At 41.1% G+C, this 19,832-nt stretch overlaps 3 protein-coding genes and 1 long non-coding RNA gene across 9 annotated transcripts in view; 3 read left to right on the top strand and 1 right to left on the bottom strand.

Annotated features, from left to right (window-relative positions):
• LOC137429885 (uncharacterized) overlaps nt 1-9,297 on the top strand; it is a 39,545-nt gene extending 30,248 nt beyond the window's left edge. For 2 of the 4 annotated variants that reach the window (XM_068120236.2, XM_078779947.1), the window contains exons 4-6: nt 1,569-1,691; nt 6,844-6,937; nt 7,862-8,863. In XM_068120236.2, the coding sequence (XP_067976337.2) occupies nt 1,569-1,691; nt 6,844-6,937; nt 7,862-7,950 (306 nt within the window). In that variant the 3' untranslated portion in view covers nt 7,951-8,863. Of the gene's footprint in view, nt 1-1,568; nt 1,692-6,843; nt 6,938-7,861 lie in introns of all 4 variants that reach the window. The other 2 variants (XM_068120233.2, XM_068120234.2) reach the window with 2 other exon arrangements.
• On the bottom strand, nt 9,067-11,329 carry LOC137429887 (uncharacterized). The gene is made up of 4 exons (XR_010984957.2): nt 11,230-11,329; nt 11,084-11,111; nt 10,923-10,945; nt 9,067-9,298 (listed from the first exon to the last, which is right to left on the bottom strand). It is a non-coding gene; the product is annotated as an uncharacterized LOC137429887 (long non-coding RNA).
• A 1,634-nt stretch (nt 11,330-12,963) lies between these two features.
• The window catches only part of LOC137429878 (uncharacterized), a 67,051-nt gene continuing 60,182 nt past the window's right edge, over nt 12,964-19,832 (top strand). The window contains exon 1 of one of the 3 annotated variants that reach the window (XM_068120221.2): nt 12,964-13,155. In XM_068120221.2, coding sequence (XP_067976322.2) covers nt 13,090-13,155 — 66 coding nt within the window. In that variant the 5' untranslated portion in view covers nt 12,964-13,089. The remainder of the gene's footprint in view (nt 13,156-19,832) is intronic. The other 2 variants (XM_068120222.2, XM_078779940.1) reach the window with 2 other exon arrangements.
• On the top strand, nt 13,486-15,437 carry LOC144888170 (uncharacterized). Its single transcript, XM_078779507.1, has 2 exons — nt 13,486-14,292; nt 14,542-15,437. Exons 1-2 carry the CDS (start codon nt 13,620-13,622, stop codon nt 15,435-15,437), a joined length of 1,569 nt encoding a protein of 522 aa, XP_078635633.1. The 5' UTR covers nt 13,486-13,619.

Raw genomic sequence — 19,832 nt, 5'->3', positions numbered from 1 at the left:
ATGGGGAAGATTTGGAGGGGAGGGGTTATGGGGAAGATTTGGAGGGGAGGGGTGATGGGGAAGATTTGGAGGGGAGGGGTGATGGGGAAGATTTGGAGGGGAGGGGTTATGGGGAAGATTTGGAGGGGAGGGGTGAGATTTGATTTTAGAAAGTGTACGATTAATGGGAAACGAACATTTATTGCAAAATGAGTTTCTTGTGACCTTCGAGTTAAAAATATGTTTAAGGACGCTGGATGGAGGATGGAGTGCAGGAGAGTTTAGGGAATGTAGAAAAAAGGCACTATAGGAGATGGAATTTTTTTTTGGGATGAATAGATTTGGTGAGCAAGTCGAAAGCAGCCTTTTAAAGAAGAAGAAGAAAAAGGTGTTATAATATATGACGGAATACATAACTTGAGGGGAAAGTGTAAACATTGAAGGTTAATAACAGTGAAAACTATCTGGGGAAATGGGGGAGAAACACCTGGCACATTTAAGAATCACATTTAGGAATTATGGAAGACACTGTACTCTTGGGAACCTTCAATGCAGCAGAAATTTTTTTGTAGGCTTCCCCAGATCTGTGCCTCGACACAATCTTGTCTCTGAGCTTTGCAGGCAGTTCCTTCGACCTCGTGGCTTGGTTTTTGCTCTGATATGCATTATCAGCTGTAAGACCTCATATCGACAGGTGTGTGCCTTTCCAAATCATGTCCAATCAATTGAATTTACCACAGGTGGACTCCAATCAAGGGTTCGAAACATCTCAGAGATGATCAAGAGAAATGGGAGGCACCTGAGATAAATTTCAAGTGTCATAGCAAAGGGTATGAATACTTATGTCAATGTGATATTTCCGTTTTTTCTTTTTAATTAATTTGCAAAACTTTCTAAAATCCTGTTTTCTCTTTGTCATTATGGGGTATTGAGTGTAGATTGATGAGGGAAAACATGAATTTAAACGATTTCAGCATAAGGCTGCAACATAACAAAATGTGAAAAAAGTGAAGGGGTCTGAATACTTTCTGAATGCACTGTAATAATGCCGAGCCTCATTCAATCCCGTTTCTCATATCGATTAAAATTCAGCAAACCCTTGCTATATTCAATCGTTTTTCTTTCACCATTTCCATTTTAATAACGCCCGATGAAACATAATATCCGAATATACACCGCCTAATAACGCATCAGAGGATATCTCCAAAAATTATGGACTGATTTGGACGAAACTTGGTGGACAGGTTGGGCGTTTGACAAGGACGAATCGATTCGATTTTGGTAAATATCTGATTATGGATTCAGATACGAGAATTATTTACTTTTAAGTGATTCTTCACCATTGAGAGATCAGGCTAAACCAATACATAGCACGATATCTCAAAAAGTTATGGACGGATTTGGACGAAACTTGGTGGAGAGGTTGGGTATGTGGTGACAAGACCAAATCGATTTGATTTTGGTGAAGATCTGAATGTGGATTTGGATACGATAATTATTTAATTTCAACCTGAATTTATAATAAGAATATAAATCGTGCAATCAAATAACTATAATTGCAATTTTCTTGCTGTTTTTTTTTTTGGCAGAGCACATTTGACAAGGTGGACTACTGGGTGCAAAAATTGAGGAAATATGACAACACAAACACAGTTATTGCGCTCGTGGGGAACAAGGCAGATCTGAAAAGTGAGCAAGTTGTGAGCACGAGGGTGAGGACAAAAAGTGCAATTAAATTAATGGTCTGATTTGCTTGGTAAAAGGTAATGTAATCATTCCTATCTGAGATAATCCCTCCTTTCACCTCCCCCCCCCCCCTCCCCCCAACTCCTCTCCCCAATGTTTGCTGCTATTCAATGTACAGGTAGAGGACAAAAAAAATGGGAGCACTAATGTAGTCACTTAATTGGGCGTTGGGCTACCACGTGCGGCCGGGCCGGTATTGCCGGTATGCGCCGTGGCATCGAGTCCACTAGCATCTGGAATTCTGTAGGAGGGATGCGGTACCATTCTTCCACGAGAAAGTCTATCAACTCACACCTGTTTGATGGAGGTGGAAAACGCTGTCTCGAGCGTCATTCGAGAATATCCCATGAATGTTAAATTGGGTTCAGATCTGATTGAAAAGGCCATGACATATTGATAACATCAGTGTCATGCTTATCAAACCATTGGGCGCACACGTACTCTGTGGATGTGGGGGGAGGGGGCGGGGGGGTGGAGTTCTCCTCTTGCAGCCATGCTTGCTATAATTATTGGCAACCAGGCATGTGCAGCATTTTTATACATTATCCTAAGCATCTGGGGATGGTGCTTGCTTATCATATTCAACTGATACTTGGTGCATTTATTATGATAAATTACAGAACAAGTTTGTGTTTCAGGGCATTTGATAAATTCTTTTTTAATTAGTTATGACTTTACTATGTAAAATTACACATCAAGTTAAAGTTTCAGTGGTAGAAATAATGGTGTAAATATTCTGAAACTGAAACTTACTCTGTAGCTTTGCCTACTTAAAATGTATGTATATGGCTCACAATTGCTGAGTGCTTGGAATAAGAACATTCACTGGGACCAGTAGGGGACATGTGCTTTTCTCACTGTGTGCTTCTTTCATTTTATTTCATCCCTCCACTCCCCAAATATGCTGAATAAGTTATTTGTATCAAAATGCCTTTTTATGAATCTGGCCTATATTAAAATGGCCTGGACAAAATAAGATTATTAAACAAAGGACAGTGTCCCAAGCAGCTACTGAGAGTGCAGCTTCGGGTATTGTCTGATGATGGAGTAAAACAATGACATCACTACAGGTAGAATGTTGAGCAGGTTTCTTTGAGTGAACGGATACAGGTGGTAATATTGCATGGAAAACGACTCATTGAGACAAGACTGTGAGCAATTCCAAGTAGTTTTACTATGGAGTAGCTGCATGTTTAGCATGTCTGCACAGTATACAAACCAAGTCAGGTAATAATGTACAGTACTCATATACATTATTCACAGAAGTCATATGAAGCAGTTGTGGGTACCCATTCATTTTGCGTTAAGTACACGGCCTCGATTTTTTTTTTTTTTTTTTTTTTACGAAGTACATTGTGATGAAATAGATGGCCTCGACATGACATGTTTTCAGTAGCATAGCTGCCTGGACCTCATAGATGTTGAAAACGTCCAAACTTTTGACAGAGAAGTTCATCGAGCGTGGCATTTCATCAGTCATTTCCATTGAAATCTATTCATTGGTGTACACAATGCCTGCAATGCATGTTGGTTTGTGGCTGTGCTGCTGATGCAGTGCCCCATGTAGGTTGGGCCAGTAATTTGTTCAGGGTACCAGCGATAAATCGCCTACTCTTTGCGAAAGGCGATTTGAAATTTTAAATGTTCACAAACCAATGCTGATAAAACAGATGGGTCCTTAGCTTAACATCAATTAGAAGGTAGATGGAGATACAATGACATAACGCCCTGTACTCCAAAGCACAAATATGACAGTATACAAGCAGGTCAGGAATCCTAGACAGCTCAAGTACATGCTGGTTTGTTTGCATCACCAAGGCTACATAGACAGCGAAACTATTCTTCCTCCTCCAATTGAAATGACAGCCAGTGACTGATAAGTGTGTTGTGCCTGGTTGCTAAAAATTCATTTAATTTAACCACAGGATAAGAGTTATCCTGGGGTTAGAATTCTTATCTGAGGGTTAACTATCCAAAGAATAAACTAGAGTTGGATAAGTGGAGGATAGCTATCCACTGGATAAACTTTTGATTGGCAGACGGCATCCGATACCACAATACCCACAATACATCGCACTGTCTCATCTGCTTGCAAAGCTATCTTGGCAGCCAAAAAAATTCTAACAAAATAGGAAGGCACACTTTCAGCACATCGTACGAAATATACGTTGTGATGCTGTGTCTTGCGACACAGGAGCATGGTACATGCCTTCAGAAAGTATTCACACCCTTTGACGTTTTCACAATTTGTTGTTGCAACCTCAATTTAAAATCGATTAAATTGATTTTTTTTTCTCACTGATCTACACATAATACCCCATAATGTCAAAGTGGAAGTTTTTACGGTGTAGCCCATAGGGCAAAGCCGTCAAGAACTGTGTTTGTCCATCTGTATGTCTGTCCCCTCAAACGTATACCTGTCAGAGATGAGGATCTGGTCACATGACGGTGATGTGACTACACCTGATGTCATTACGGGGGTGCGGCGGCTGACTCTCCACGCACCGCCATTTTGATTTATATGCCGTTCATGCCGAACATATCGTCAAACCTGTCATATCACAATCGCTATGCTCTACTTCTACGTTTTTCATTCAGTGTGAAACACAAACAAACTGATCGTTAAAATGACCATCAAATATCGAGAGCATAGACGTTACGTCTCTTCCAACAAAACGGTACGTACCCAACCCTTGTGGGGTATAATCTAGATTACAGTAGATCTTCTCAGTTCTACCTTGTGGATGTCTGGATTCCTCCAAATTTCTTTGTTTAATGTTATAAGCAGCATTAGCGACAGTTTAAGATAATCATGTGTGTTTGTGGTTTATAATATTTTACAAGCCTGGCTACGCCGCTGTTAGACTTTCGGTCTTGTTTCTGGAAACTTACAAAATAATAAAAAATGAAAAGCTGAAGTGTCGAGTGAATAAGTAAGTATTCAACCGCTTTGCTATCTCACACCAAATTGAGTTCAGGTGCATCCAATTTCCTTTGATCATCCTGGAGATGTCTCCATAACTTGATTGGTCTACCTGTGGCCAATTAAATTGATTGGACATGATCTAGAAGGAAACCTCTCTATACAAGGTATCACAGTTGACAATGTCAGAGCAGAAACTCCACCATGAAGTCCAAAGAACTGTCTGTAGAAATCCGAGATAAAATTGTGGAGGCATAGATCTGGGGAAGGGTGCAAAACAATTTATAGTGTGGAAAGTTCCCCAAGTGGCACAATGAGCTCCATCATTAGGAAATGCAAAGAATATGGAACCACCCAGACTTCCAAGAGCTGTCTGTCTGACCAAACTAAGCACCGGGCAAGAAAGACCTTGGTTAGTGAGGTGAACAAGAACCCAATAACCACTCTAACAGAATTAGAGTTCCTTGGCTGAGATGGGAGAACCTGCTGGATGGACAACAGTCTCTGGAACACTTCACAAATCTAGGCTTTATTAGAATGGCCAGATGGAAACCACTCCTGAGAAAGACACATGGCAACACACCTAGAGTTTACAAAAAGGCACGTGAAAGACTCATGAGGCAAAAGATTCTGTGGTCTGACGAGACAAAAATTGAACTCTTTGGCCTGAATGCAAAGCCCCACGTCTGGCAGAAACTGAGCACAGCTCGTCACCTGTCTAACACCATCGTGACTGTTGAAGATCAAGAGCGAGTGTTGTACAAGACGTCCAACACCTGTCAAAGTTTTGTCAAAATGTCAGATTCCCACACCATTTTGCACTTAAGGGTGCAGTACCAGTGAACAGGTGGTTTTTTTTTGGTTTTTTTTTAGCTGAACAGTTTCCTTATAGTCTTATAAACAAGAACCATGCTATTAGAGGTCATAGAAGTACCCCTAATTATTGTTATCTTTACACGCAATTTACAAGAAATATAATATTTTGCATGAAATTTGTTATAACTTTGGAAATGCATCATTCTTTTGGGCTGAAATTTGGACAGGATATTCAGAATATCACTTCCTTTAAAATGATGAAGGCTTTTGTTTATAGAAGTAGCCATTGTGGATTTATTGAAGGACAACCAAGTTTTATCTGGTAATTGGCATAATTAGCTAATTAGTGAACATTTGACATAATTTCACAAAATCCTCTCATCAGGTAGTAGAGTAACACATGTATAATACATGTACCAAGTTTTGTGTGAAAAGAATGATAGGTGACATAGAAGATAGAAGTAGAAATGTGTTCTTTGTTTTTCCTTGTTTTTTATTGACGGTCTAATTTATGCAAATTATATGCATGTAATATGACAAAGAAGCGTTGAAACTGGTCTGAGTTAAAGCCAAGATTATATCTTTCAAGAAAAACTGAAAATTAGATATTAACTTGACTTTGTTTTTGTGTAAAGGCCTCTCAAAGGTACCTATGTAGTTTTCTCAATTTTTCACCAGTACTACACCCTTAATAATAATAATTCATTTATTTTGTATAGCGCTTTTCCAGAAGCCCAAAGGCGCTTTGACAGAGTGGAAAACATAATGCATAACAATACATGAAAACAACAATTGCAAAAAGACAAAAATCAATAGGGAAATATTTAAAGCAAAAGGAGGGAGAAGGAGAAGAGATAGTCAGGGGTTAGATGCTGTGGGTTGAATGTTGAATGTAGTGTTGAACAGGTGGGTCTTTAGTGATGTTTTGAATGTGGTGAGTGAGGAGGAGTCTCTGATGGTGTGAGGTAGTGAGTTCCAGAGGGTGGGAGCAGCGATGGAGAAGGCCCTGTCCCCCCAGGATCTGAATTTGGTCCGGATGGAAGGGGTCAGGAGGTTGGTACCAGCAGAGCGGAGGTTGCGGGTGGGAGTGTGTCTGGAGAGGTCAGCCAGGTAGGATGGGGCCAGGTTATGGAGGGCTTAAGATTACCTACACAACAAACAGGCATTTTAAGGCCATTTTCCCTGCAAGAATGGGGTTAGCCTTGCAGTCCTTGGGGTTAGCCTTGCAGTCCTTGGGGTTAGCCTAGCCTTAAGCCTAGCAGTGGGGTTAGCCTAGCAGTGGGGGTTAGCCTAGCCTTAAGATTACCTGCACACATTCATGAATTTAGAATGTTTTATGGTGCAAACAAGTTATTTATATACATTTATTACTGTTTTAGGAGGGAAGAAAATACGCTGAGAGCAACGGCCTCATTTTCTTGGAAACTTCTGCAAAAACAGGCATCAACGTGAAGAACGTCTTTATCGCTATTTGTGAGTTTTGCACGTTTTGTCTCCCACAAAATTCGATTGAGAATTCTGGGAAACCTATAATGCAGGAAAACTAATGTTATGCGGTTTATTTAATGTCGACACGTGATAAGATTAAGCGAGTGAGTAAAGTCATTTTCGGGGACTTGATGCCAACTGTCTTGTGCAAAAACGGTGATCTATTTATTACGTCCACAGAAAGGGGTAGGGGAGAGACGTCGGTTAACAATTAGTAAGGAAGTGGTTTGGAGGGAGGAGAGAGAGAGGTCAGAAATTCCGATTATTTGCATACGTAATAAAAGTTCCAAAATGATCACAATCTTGCATAAAAAGGAGCTCAGCATGATAATTGGATCAATGTGTCAACTTCGAATGGGATGTGAAGCTGGCTATACTGTTAGCATTCATTTGTAGCTCAGTCCAACACCATCTTTTGAAATGTAGGGCCACTCCCTGCCAATAACCTGACAAAATACATTTGCCCTCACATCAGACAGTGGTAGTCATGACCCCAGAAATTATGCAACCAGCAGCCAGGCGCTGCGTACGAGAAACGAAAGTGGCAACAGGGTCACAAAGAAACTAGATTGTGGATCTTCAAATAAAAATGCAAAGGAATGAATAAAAATTTGATAAACTCCGAGGACCAGAAAAAATGGCCTCTGCTGGTGTGAACTGCCAGGTATAATGAGCAAAAACTAATCGTTTCTTTTTTTTTTTTTACCATAAAGACGAGTAACTGTGGAATGGGCAACTGATACGAAAGGAACTCGAAAGTCGAAATGCACATTACCTTGGGAAGTAAACTTGCAGGCCATTTCAGATGTACACTAGGTATGCTCATATACCACCTTGAAGTAGACCTGTATGCCACATCGGGAACTCTGGCGATAATTAACCACACTAAATTGCTTATTTTATTTTCAGCTCGAGATATAAAGAACAAATCTCCTGTACCATCTCCAGACAAGGTTCTTCAAAAGAGCACGAGTCAGCAAACCAGCTGTTGTCACTGAATTGACAATTTTTCAGAATTATTTATATTTGTAAAAAGTGTAAGGTTTAACTGCAATGTATTTAATAATTTTGAGTGAGATGTGCATGCAAGAAGTTTCGAGAACTGAGTGGCGTGCTAACGAGGAGGGGAGTGTCGTTGAAGCTGAAGGGAAAGGTGTATGCTGCATGTGTGAGAAGTGTTATGATTTATGGGAGCGAGACATGGGTAATGAATGTAAAGCAGCAACGAAGGTTGGAAAGGGTGGAAATGCGAATGGTTCGATGGATGTGCGGAGTATCGTTGAGAGAGAGGAAGACAAATGATGAATTGCGAAAGATGATGGGAATAGAGCCTGTGATGGATGCTGTGAAGAGGAACAGGTTGAGATGGTTTGGTCATGTGTTGAGGAAGGATGAAAGTGACCGGTTGAGAAGAGTGATGGAAATGAATGTAGGAGGAAGTAGAGGACGGGGAAGACAGAGAAAGACTTGGCTAAAGATGATGGAAGAAGAAATGCGAGCAAGGGGGTTAACAAGGAGATATGCAGAAAATAGGGCAAGATGGAGAAGATTGTCATGGGGACCACAAGGCGAACCCGCGCTCTAGCAGGGAAAATGGCCTTAAAATGCATGTTGTTGTTTGTTGTATTTAATAATTTTGTGCAAAACTCAAAATGAGATTCAAGCATGTGGCTGTTTACATTTCCATCTTAAATACCGACAGTTGTTCAAGTCTGTTAGAGTTGCTTGCAATCTCACACCCATCCAATTTTTGGTTCGCACCCAAAGAACATTTTCACTTCTTTCCAAACTCCTTCGATGTTCTCACATAACCCAATTCTCCATTGCAGGATATATTGTATGGCTTGGCAAGTGTGATGCATGGTCTCAAGTAAAGACAGCTGTTTTATAAAATAAAAATATGGAACTCTACATGTCAAATGTCCTGACAAATTTCCTCTCCAAAACAACTCCTGCAATCCTTTAAACATATGAACTATGCCCTTGAAAGAAAGGCAAAGCAGTATTTAGGATGCAAATGCCCCCTTACTCAATTCCAATGTCAGAAACAGTACAAAAACTGAGAAAGTGAAGTCGACTGCCATCCATTCAATAACCACAACAGAAGCAAAAAGCATATGTTGATCGATTTTACTAATCCTCAAAATGCAAGCAAACACCAGCAGGTGAGCAGATCGAACATTTGTGGGGTTATGGGGGTCAGAGGGGCATTTTGACATCACAGAGGTGTAAAGATGTTGGTCCAGTTGCAGATGTTGTTTGCTGCTCTGCGCTGCACAAAGGCGACCTCCTCAGTCGTAAGATCACTTGGATCTTTGACGCATCTTTCTGCGTTTGCGCTTCAACCTGAAAACGGAGTCAATCCCAGGCATGAAAATGCAGAGGCATTGGACAGCAGCTTACTTAAAGCACCAGATACCTTGGCTCGGGAAGCTATTCCAATGCAGTATTTAAACGCTTTCAATCCAAGTGAGGCACAATGATGCCAAATAAAAAATATATTTGAACTTGTAATTTTCTGTTCACACCAACATGTATTTTAAGGCCATTTTCCCTGCTAGCACGGGGGTTAGCCTTGCGGTCCCCATGACAATCTTCTCCATTTTGCCCCATTTTCTGCATCTCCCCTTGTTAACCCACTTGCCCGCATTTCTTCTTCCACCATCTTTAGCCAAGTCTTTCTCTGTCTTCCCCGTCCTCTACTTCCTTCTACATTCATTTCCATCACTCAGTCTCAACCAGTTCACACCAATGTGACCAAACACCCAATCACCATTGCGAGTTCCCTTTTACTACATGTAACTGGATAAAAACTTAAAACAAAACACCAGGATTGTCAAAGTTCGACATGGACTTGTACAGCGTTTCAAAAAAAATAAAAAATGGCGGCCTAGTTATGTACTGTGGACACAGTGGACCTTCAAAAGTCAATTGTGAAAATAAAAATAATGTGCACAACTTGGTAATGCATCCCATTCATCCACTTGTTTAACTGGTGCAGCAAATTCAAGAAGTCAAAATCTTATGACAATGCAAAATATCCTCTACATGGGAAATATACAGGAAGCACTTCAAAGGAGAAAAAAAAAGAGATTTTAAAAATTAGTAAAGTATTTTTTAAATGTTAACTACAACTTGTGGCTTAGTGAGCTGTTACACCTGCTAACAATTATTGCCAGCCTAGACACTGATAAAGCTGAGGCTGCTTTTCATTGTCACAAAGGCTTAGAGCCCCTGGGTGCCCGGCGTTGTTTGCGGTGTAGCAGCAGACACCGGGTTTAGAAATGGGTGGTTTCGTGCCTTTCACAGACCAACAAAGCGGGAAGTTACTGCCCTTTCAACTTTTAATATTCCTTCCCAGCTACAATCAATTCATCAATTCAGAATCCCCTTTCACCTTTTAATATCCATTCCCCGCTATAATTCAGAATCCCATCAACCGTGTAATGGATGCAGAAACAAAATGGTCACCTTGCAGTTCTCCCACCCACCCCTTGGCCAGGACCTTGGAAGTGCAGGTGTGACCACGTGTGTTCATATATCATTTAGAACAATAGGTGGTGAAATTCAGAGATCGAATCAAATCAGGTAACAATCAGGTAATCACGTTTTACCTCAGGTAATAAAATCAAATTAAAGGTACAAACAGGAGGGATTCACACGTGGAAAATGTCAATTGTCACATTCTAATATCTGAAACTTTTAGTTTTAGGGAGACATGCTTTCGCAAATTTCGGAGGAAAATGAGACGTGCTTGGGGGAGATTTCATCGCACACGTGATCAAGTAACGACAATTCCAACCGAAATCAGCGTCGACGTCGAGGATAAAAAAAACTAATTAGTCGGCGTTATCAAATTACTTCACTAACAATAACGCAATCGCAAGTTTGTACGGGAAAATATCCGCGACCGCCCACGAGGACTCAGTCATTGTGCACGTTTAACACGACGAACATAGCCCGCTCATACCTGCGCATACGCTTCTTCCGCCACTGTTGAAAAAACAAAAGGAAACAATGCATTAACACATCAGACTACTTACTCAACAAATCAGACAGGGGAAAAAATTAAGTAAATTACTTAAAAGTCGAGGCCTACAATGCAGGCACAACCTCTCAATAGACGCTTACCTTAGCCCTCATGCCGCCAAAACCAAAGCTAAAACACAAAAAGGGAGTGCTTATCAAGTCTCAGCGAACAAACAAGATGCAAAATGTGCTAAATGACATCGGATTCAATTGGATTGAAAGCGCAGCAAAAAAGAAAGCTCACTCACCACAAGAACCAGCTTCGCAAAAGGGACGATGGGAATTGGGAAGTCACGTGAGGTGAAGACTATGTCACGCCCTTTCTCGCTGGTTCTGATTGGTTCTCCTGGCTCATGGTATTAGAGGCCGTAATTTTATCAAATTTACAGATTGATAAATATTTTTTAGCTCGAGTTGGATTTTCGGTGTTTTTATCGAGGAAGTGATGTCAACTAAAACCTATACTGTAAAAAAGGAGGTGCAGGTGCACCAGCCGAGCTGATAAAGTAATGTGATATACTCAATCAATTTCCATTTCTTAAGCTGCTTACTGCTGAAGGGTTCAACAGCAAATGTGAAAAAATTTTAAAGTACGTAATATATTATCGGATTAATTCAGCGAATTACTACAACTGCGAATATTATTGCATATATGAAGGAATTAAACGAAAGGATTCGGCAATGACGTCATGTACCAGGCAATATACGTGCAATATCAATTTTTACCTTCTTGTTGTGTCGATTAATTACAATTTTAGGAAATGTAATTTTTTATTGCCATTGGTGGGCCAAATATTGCACGGAATTTTCAAACTGGATCCAGAGCACATTTTCACTCCAAGGCACGACCCAACGACAAGGGGGCACTGTTGTGGAAAAAGGCGTTGTGACTTGTGGAAGCTATCTCGGTCCAGTCGTTCAAAGTTAACTTGGACAGGCATTGGTGGGGGGAAAGACGACCTTCATTGAACCACCACGTCGGCACACACGTCAAGTTCTGCAATATACCACTGACCACACCACCTCATATATTATCTCGTGAAGGACCATGATAATAATGATTGTGCGTATACACCGCCTTAAATGATTCCGAAGGCCACACTGTTTCAAATTTTCCTAAAGAAAGTAATTTAGAGAAATCCTAGCTTATAATACTAATAAATATAATATTCAATAAAATTAGGATGAATTATTGAGGTTTATAGAGATTTATATAGACCGAAAAGCATCGCTTTTTGATACAATTTACATCCTCTTTGTATGGCTGCTTGCTACGTCATCGGTAATGGCTTTATTGAGATAATTTTAAAACCACTCTTCCCACGGGAGTTTCACTAATATTTAAAATTTAACGGTTGCACATAAATGGATTCAATTCCCAATCGAACCCCTGGCTTCTGATATTCGGAATGGGTGTGTTCCGCTACGAATCAACGTGAAAACGTAACGTCGGTCCACCATCGGTGGCGTAGGTAAAATAGAGGGGATATCAATACTGCACTGCACAAAATCACGTGCTGTAAGTAATAAATTATATTTCCAACTCTCAGTCGGGTTGATTGAGCAATGTGATTTTAAAAGTTTAACTATACCATTGTCACGATTGTTGGCGTAGCGACACACCACCATGTAATTGTTTAAAAAAAAAAATCATCCTTCCCATATTTTAGTTGATCAGTAATTGTACACATGTTATGGCCATGATAGTATAGTTCGCGCCAGTGCTACCCCCCGAGGGGCGTTCCCGGTATCTTTCTTTTTCCAAAAATTCCCGTTTGCCCTCTCTCTCTCTTGCACGTTCCAACATTTTCGAATTCGAATCATGTGATGTTTATTGTTAGTGGTATTGCCAAAAATAAACCCTTTGTTAAGAAGGATCTGGAACCATTGTTTACTGCAATATATCCTGTAGGCGTAGCGTCAGACACACAAAGACATTACGTCATCGCGTTAGCGGATGTACAAGTTTAAAACTGTTATTTTTTAATTCGTCAAGCGTCGAGCATTACGTTGTAGCAAATTCGGCTTGTCCGATTGTAAGAAATAATTTAGTGTCGTGTTATGTTAATTATACTTTCGTGGAGATCAGTGTGCTAATCCTATTATTAATGCTGGTGGAAGTTTCTTTTGTGCCGAGAATCGTATTTGGCGGGTTAGTACTCGGATTGTGTTTGGTGAGGATCGAAAATGATTCCTTTGATTGATTATATATTTTTAGAAAGTTTATGAAGAGTCATGTATTTATGTGTGCACGAACGGCTAGATAGATTGATTACAACCGAGAAAGCATTCGATAATGCAAAGCGTGTCCTCTTTGTCTTTGTATTCAGACGTCTTCCAAATGCGAAACATGATTTTATGCACCCTTGACCTTTTGATCTAAAGATAACCAGCGGCTTCTAGATTTTGATTGGTGAACCAATTCGGTGACCCAATATGAAACTTCTTAAAATTTCAGGTCAATCGGATGAAAAATGACGATTTTATGCAACCTTAACCTTTGACCTTTTGATATAAGGCCAAGTAAAAAAAAAAAAAATTTCTCCGGACTTTTTTGAAAAAGGAGGAGGGAGGCCCTTACTATTTACTATTTTCATTTTTTTTGCTATTTTTTTCCAAGATGGCTGCCATGAATTGAATGACCACTGTGGCCAACAAACGAGATAAATTGATGGTGGATTCAGAAGTACTTTTCCGGCGGCTGCTTGCTGTCTCAAAGAAACGCGATGTCAGTCTGGAACAAGTCCTGACACATGAACTGGCTCCTGTGCCACCGTCCCTCTTCAACAATGATGGGACAATGCGAAAAACCAACAAGGCGGATCTGGCAAAGAAGTTAGAAGCTAATTGCGAGGAAGTCCAGGTGCTCGAACCCTCTGACCAACATGATACTGCTTATGTCATTGATGGGATGGCACTACTTCAGGCACTTGATGAAGCCCAGTTTGACACATTTGACGATCTCGGACGTACCATAATGCAGAAGATTCAGTCACTGCTTGCTAGTAACCAAGGTGTGACATCAGTTACATTGGTTTTTGACAGGTATGATGTACCACTCTCTATCAGGCAGCTGGAAAGAGAACGTCGCACTGGTGGAGAGTCAACACCCAGATATGTCATCGATGGACAACGCACAGTTCCAAACTACAGGAAGTTCCTGAAGAACACCACAAACAAATCAGCGCTTGCCGATTTCCTCTGCAGTTACTTGACAGTAGCCGCCCAATTGCAGCTTGAGGAAAACCAATGTGTCACACTGGCAGGAGGCTTTAACGATGGCCTGCTAGTTAAAGTTGTGGATCATAGAGGTTGACGCCAGGGGGGTTGACTCAGCCTGTCATCCTTCCGAGGTCGGCTAATTGAGTACCAGTTCACTGGTAATTCCCTGTTTGTCGTTAAAGGCGGCAAAAATGGTTGGCGTCAGGAAGGGCATCCGGCCGTAAAACATCGCTTCAAAAAGGGGACCAAAAAACAACAACAACCACGGTTCCCGAAAAAGGCCAACCCCCGCTTTGCGGGGAAAAATGGCCTCTAAAGGTGGTTTTTATATCATAGAGGCATCCGGGAACTACCTGAATTGTTCAGCACACATGGGGAGGCTGACACACGGCTCCTGCTACATGCTATCCATCTCGCCAGAGCACACTCAAGGGTCATTGTACGATGTGATGACACTGACGTGTTGGTCCTACTCATCTATTACTGTGGGAAAGGCATGTTTGGGGACACCAAAGTGTACATGAATGCAGGTCACTGTACAAAAACAACGAATCGTCAGAGATTCATTCCTGTCAGCAGAATAACGGACGACATCGGTCAGGATACGTCAAGTTGCTTGCCAGCATCACATGCTATAAGTGGCTGTGACACAACCTCCTCGCTGTTCAAAGTCGGGAAACGCACTGCATATTCGAAACTCAAGCAAAACATTGCACACTTGGCACCACTGTCACGGTTAGGCCAAACCAGAGATACAACCAATGTCGTCAGCACTGCCACAAAATATGCTCTGTCGTTGTATGGTTCAAAGTCAAGTCACACACTCGACCAACTTCGTTATGTTTATGCCTGCACAAGTGACAAACAGGCATCTCTCTTCCCACCAACAGACGATGCTTTCGAACAACATCTGAAGCGAGCAAATTACCAGGTGGCGATATGGACCCACAGCCATGTAGCGAAGCCTGTACTTTGGAACCCCGATGGTAATGGATGGCAGGTCAGAGACAACAAACTTGAGCCTGTCATGTTCCAAAAGGATGCAGCCCCAAGGGAGGTTCGAGATCTCACGCATCTCTACTGCACCGACGATGACTGTAGGCAGAGCAGAACATGTCATTGTATCTCTGCAGGACTGACCTGCACTGAATTCTGCTCGTGTAGTGCAGACGATTGTCCAAATGTTGATGATTCTGTTGTCTTTGACGACAGCACTGATGAAGAGCATGACTGAACTTTTAAATGTATTACATGTATTACTTCATGTAATAGATGTACATAAGTTACAGTGCATGTTATGAATTCATTATCGTCATATGTGAAATAGCTTATATCAACATGATGTCTATAAAAGTCACTTTCACAATTGTGTCAGAATCTTAAGTCAATTCTTCATGTTGCATATCTGCTTCGGGATTTCTATCGGTCAGCATTAGTGGGGCGACATATGATTTCAGTTATAACTATATCATTTCAGTGACAATTATATCATTAGATATATTTTTCAAAGGGTAAATAAACTTGGATTATGTTGATGTAACAAGTATGACTGCAAGTCCAATATTTTTGAAGTAATTAATGTTTTTGTTGATATTTATTGGTAAACCCGAAGCTGATTTGTTGAGTAAAATTCCACTATTTTTGCCTGTAGGTCACACAAAAGCCTTTGTTACATCACAAATGGTTTTTACAGATATATATGTCATCATTCCGCACATTTTGGTACCAAATTTGTGTTTGTAGCACCAGTATTAACAAATATATGAGCCAAAATCTGTGGCGATTAAATCCATTTTTGCAGTCTGCAGTGGTACATATGTAAACGTGATTTTCAAAATGTTGTGCAATGATCTCAGGTTCACAACCATGATTTTCTAACTCCCCAAACATCCCTCTTCAAGAAAAAATAGGTTGTGACTTGTTCTCCCTTGGGTAGGGGTATGCCACCCAAAACCTCATTTGGCCACTAGCCTATAAAGACTCTATCGTTTGTCCAATGTAATGTGAAACATGCCAGTGTTGATTGTTACCGAAAGGCCTGCAATTTCATTTCCAAATTAGCAAATAAATATATGTTTTAACATACGAACGTATGCTTACACACACGAATATCGTCATATTCCCTACTCAAATTTGTACCATTAAAAGTATGAAATGCAAGATTTTTACACGTAAATTGCATTTGCCCAGTGCACAACCGCTGCGAGAATTGACTGTCTTTAGCACAAAGTGTCTGCGTTAAGCCTAGCATGTATTAACCAGGAAGTTCCGTTAGAGGGCGAGATCCATAATAGTTCAGATCATCAATGCACAAGATACGATCAGCAAACGCCCGTTTCTTCGCAAAACGATTTTTTTTTAAACAAGTATATATTTAAAAAAAAATAGTATTAAATAGTAAATAAAAGTAGGCGGCGACCAAAAAGGAAGCGGGCGGGGACGAGAAACATTTTTTTTGTTTTTTTACTTGGCCTAAAAACAACAACAATCGGCTTCTAGCTTTTGATTGGTGAACCGATGCAGTGACCCAACATGAAAATTCTTTAAATTTCAAGTCAATGTGATGAAAATTGACGATTTCATGTGACGCTGACCTTTGACCTTTTGACTAAATTAGTAATTTGACTTTTCCGTATTCTCATAATAAAGCTATGTTGAAAATATGATGACAAAAAAATTCAAATTGTAAAAACAGTTTTGGCCCGGACAGACAAACACACAACACACACACACACACACACACACACACACACACACACACACACACACACACACACACACACACACACACACACACACAAGTGATTGCAAAATCGCGAGGGATGGGCTAATATAATGAGAAGGGGGTTGGCATCGTTTCGTACTATAGCTCCCCATCTCCCGATATACCTTGCATCTCCAGAAAAAGTTGAAAGCAAGAAAAGTACATGCTTATCATCTCCACCATAATGGCTTTATATTAAAAAAGAAACTCAATGCATCCTTGGATGTGGCCATCAATTCGAGTTTAAACTGTCATCCTTTTTTCTTTTTTTTACCCTGTTAACTCCCCCCCCCCCTCCCCCCCCCCCCCCATCTTTGCCCCCCAAGCCCCAAGTCCACCTTTTTTCAAATTTATTTTTCCAAAGTTTTTCCTTCCTGAGAGTTTGCGGCTTTATCCATCATCTCACCCATGTGTCCTCCCCTCTTTCTTCCCCACATCCCTCTATTTTCATTTTGTCCCTCAACCCAGCTGTAAGTGTGGTTCCTTTTGTTCTGCTACGTTCTCATCCATTCTATGTTCTAGTTCCTCCACGAGCCTCGACTTTGTATGCAAAAAATGAGTTAAAACAAATTTGTACTGGAGTTTATAGTTTACTACAAAGAAACATGTCCAGTGTTTTTAAAAGACACCAGCAAATGCCACCCGTCGCTTCACTGACGGGAATATTAAGGGAAGGGGGGGGGGGGGGGGAGAGAGGAAAGGGGGATATGGAGGAGGTATGGTGAGAGAGAGGGAAGGGGGTCGCAAGTTGGCGTTTGCAGTTTCGCCACGTGTGCCGCACACAAACCTTCCCTTTTTTATTTTTTTTGCATCGCAACCCTTCCTGGAAGTTCCCACAATCCACTGTTGGTTTCATTGAAATCCGTTAATCTGTTCTCAAGATGTAGCACAACAAACAGACACAGCTCCTTTTATAATGCAGATAATTCACCGATCGAGCTTGTATGACAAAATCCAGGAAGCTGTTCCAGTCAATGATGAATGTCTGGCTGAAAAATGTCTTTTGGTCATTCTATACTGGGAGATCCGTCCAAAATATGCAAGACTTCCGTCATAAATTTTTAGCATTTTCTAGGTAGGCTAGAAAGTTGAAATTTGGTATACTGATGCAATTCCAAGCCACAATTTCAGGGAAAAAAATCACAAAACTATCCGTAACCGAAAATATATGTAAACAAAACTTGGCTGGCGGTGCCTCGCTTCCTCATCTCGGAGAGGGGTGTATCTTGGCCTGCACATAAATACAGAGCTCATACTACTCACTCACTCATTCTTAAATTCAATTGACTTATTTATTTGCCTGCAAAATGCAAGCACAATCGACTTACAGTTAATAAGCTTTCAAATTCTGTAGATGTTTGCAAAATTAAACTCTTCAATATGCTGCAGGTCTGGGCACAGCTGCAAATAAATGGAAACGTGCAAATCTCGATTCAGGGAGGAGTTGGTGAAATATTCCCGTGGGTTCAGCACAGCAACAATGGGGAAACTCACAGTTTGTGTCAGGTCTGTAAACAGGATGATTCAGTCAGTCATAGAAGAGAAATTGATTGAAACAAACACGAAGATGTTTGAGTGTATAAAAACAGGTCACCACACACAAGCCAACTTTCACCAATGCAACGCAACAAGACCATCAGCGACGAATCTTGTTCAGCGACAAATCTTGTTCAGCGACGAATCTTGATAAGACTGCCACACTCTACGCCACTGTCGATGACACCGTTGTTTGAAAACAAAATGGCGATGAAGAAGAAATGCAGGCAGAGGTAATTGAGAAGAGTGTAAGCTCTGAGCAATGCTGCTTTGGCACGAGTGCTGGTACATCGCGGGCTGCGTGCCAGGAGAAAGAAGTGGCTGTGGATGAAGCCCTCAGCAGGGAGAAGGCCTGCTCAAGGAGCATTCAAAGAACTTGCTCATGAAACTTGCTGCAGACAATGAGTGCTCTTATGCTGACTTTCAGAGGATGCATCCAACACTCTTTAATGAGCTAGTGGAGCATGTCTGTTCTTGGATAGCAACGAGAGACATGACATTCAGGAGCCTCATCTCAGCTGCAGAGATAGTCACTGTAACTTTTGTGTTTTTGGTATTCTGCTTTGTATATGATTTTCTGATAATAGCAATATGAGCAGTCTGACCCCGCCACAAATCTTTGAGCTTGGCCTCTTTCCCTGCTGACCAAAGTTCTGCCATATTGTCGTTATGGTTAGAAGTCAACGAAAGATGAAGTTTAATTGGTCAGTACATTTAAGTGGTCAGTACATTGCTCCACAAAAGGCTGCAAAGAAAGAGATAGCAAAGGCGCAGGAGGCATGTAGGAAAATGTTCGGAGAACGCGTGGATTGGGAAGAGGGTGAGAGAGCGGTATTCAGGACTGCAAAGCAAATAGCGAAAGAGAGGTGTGATGTGATGGGGGTGAGTTGCTTAAAGGATGAAGTGGGACAAATCGTAGTGGACCCAGATGGAATTAAAGGAAGATGGAAGAGACATATGGAAATACTGTTGAATGCAGAGAATGAATGGGATGGCAACATAGAGAGTAACCCAGTTTTCGGACCGGCAGAGAAGATAACCGAGAAGGAAGTTGAAGAAGCGATAAAAGCAATGAAGAATAGAAAAGCGGGAGGGCCGACGGGAGTTGTGAGAGATATGTTGAAGGCAGCGGGAAATTGGGGTGTGAAGAGAATGACAGAGATCTGCAATCTGGTGGTGAAAGAAGGCAGCATTCCAGTGGATTGGGAACTGAGTACCCTCGTCCCTCTATACAAGGGGAAAGGTGACCCTCTGGACTGTGGCTTGTATCGAGCGATAAAGTTATTGGAGCATGGAATGAAGGTATTGGAAAGGGTGTTGGAGAGGAGG

Source organism: Myxine glutinosa, chromosome 6 (assembly GCF_964187855.1).
Source record: "Myxine glutinosa chromosome 6, kmMyxGlut1.1, whole genome shotgun sequence".
NCBI classification, from domain to species: Eukaryota; Metazoa; Chordata; class Myxini; order Myxiniformes; family Myxinidae; genus Myxine; species Myxine glutinosa.
Note: the sequence above shows the minus strand (reverse complement) of the source record. Positions and strands in the feature narration are given on the sequence as shown.

What these genes read in the sequence shown, in the direction of transcription:
- LOC144888170 (XM_078779507.1), top strand. Translation starts at nt 13,620, where the DNA reads ATGACCACTGTGGCCAACAAACGAGATAAATTGATGGTGGATTCAGAA. An exon ending in TAAAGTTGTGGATCATAGAG is followed by an intron (nt 14,293 to 14,541) that starts GTTGACGCCAGG and finishes TATATCATAGAG; the next exon opens with GCATCCGGGAACTACCTGAA.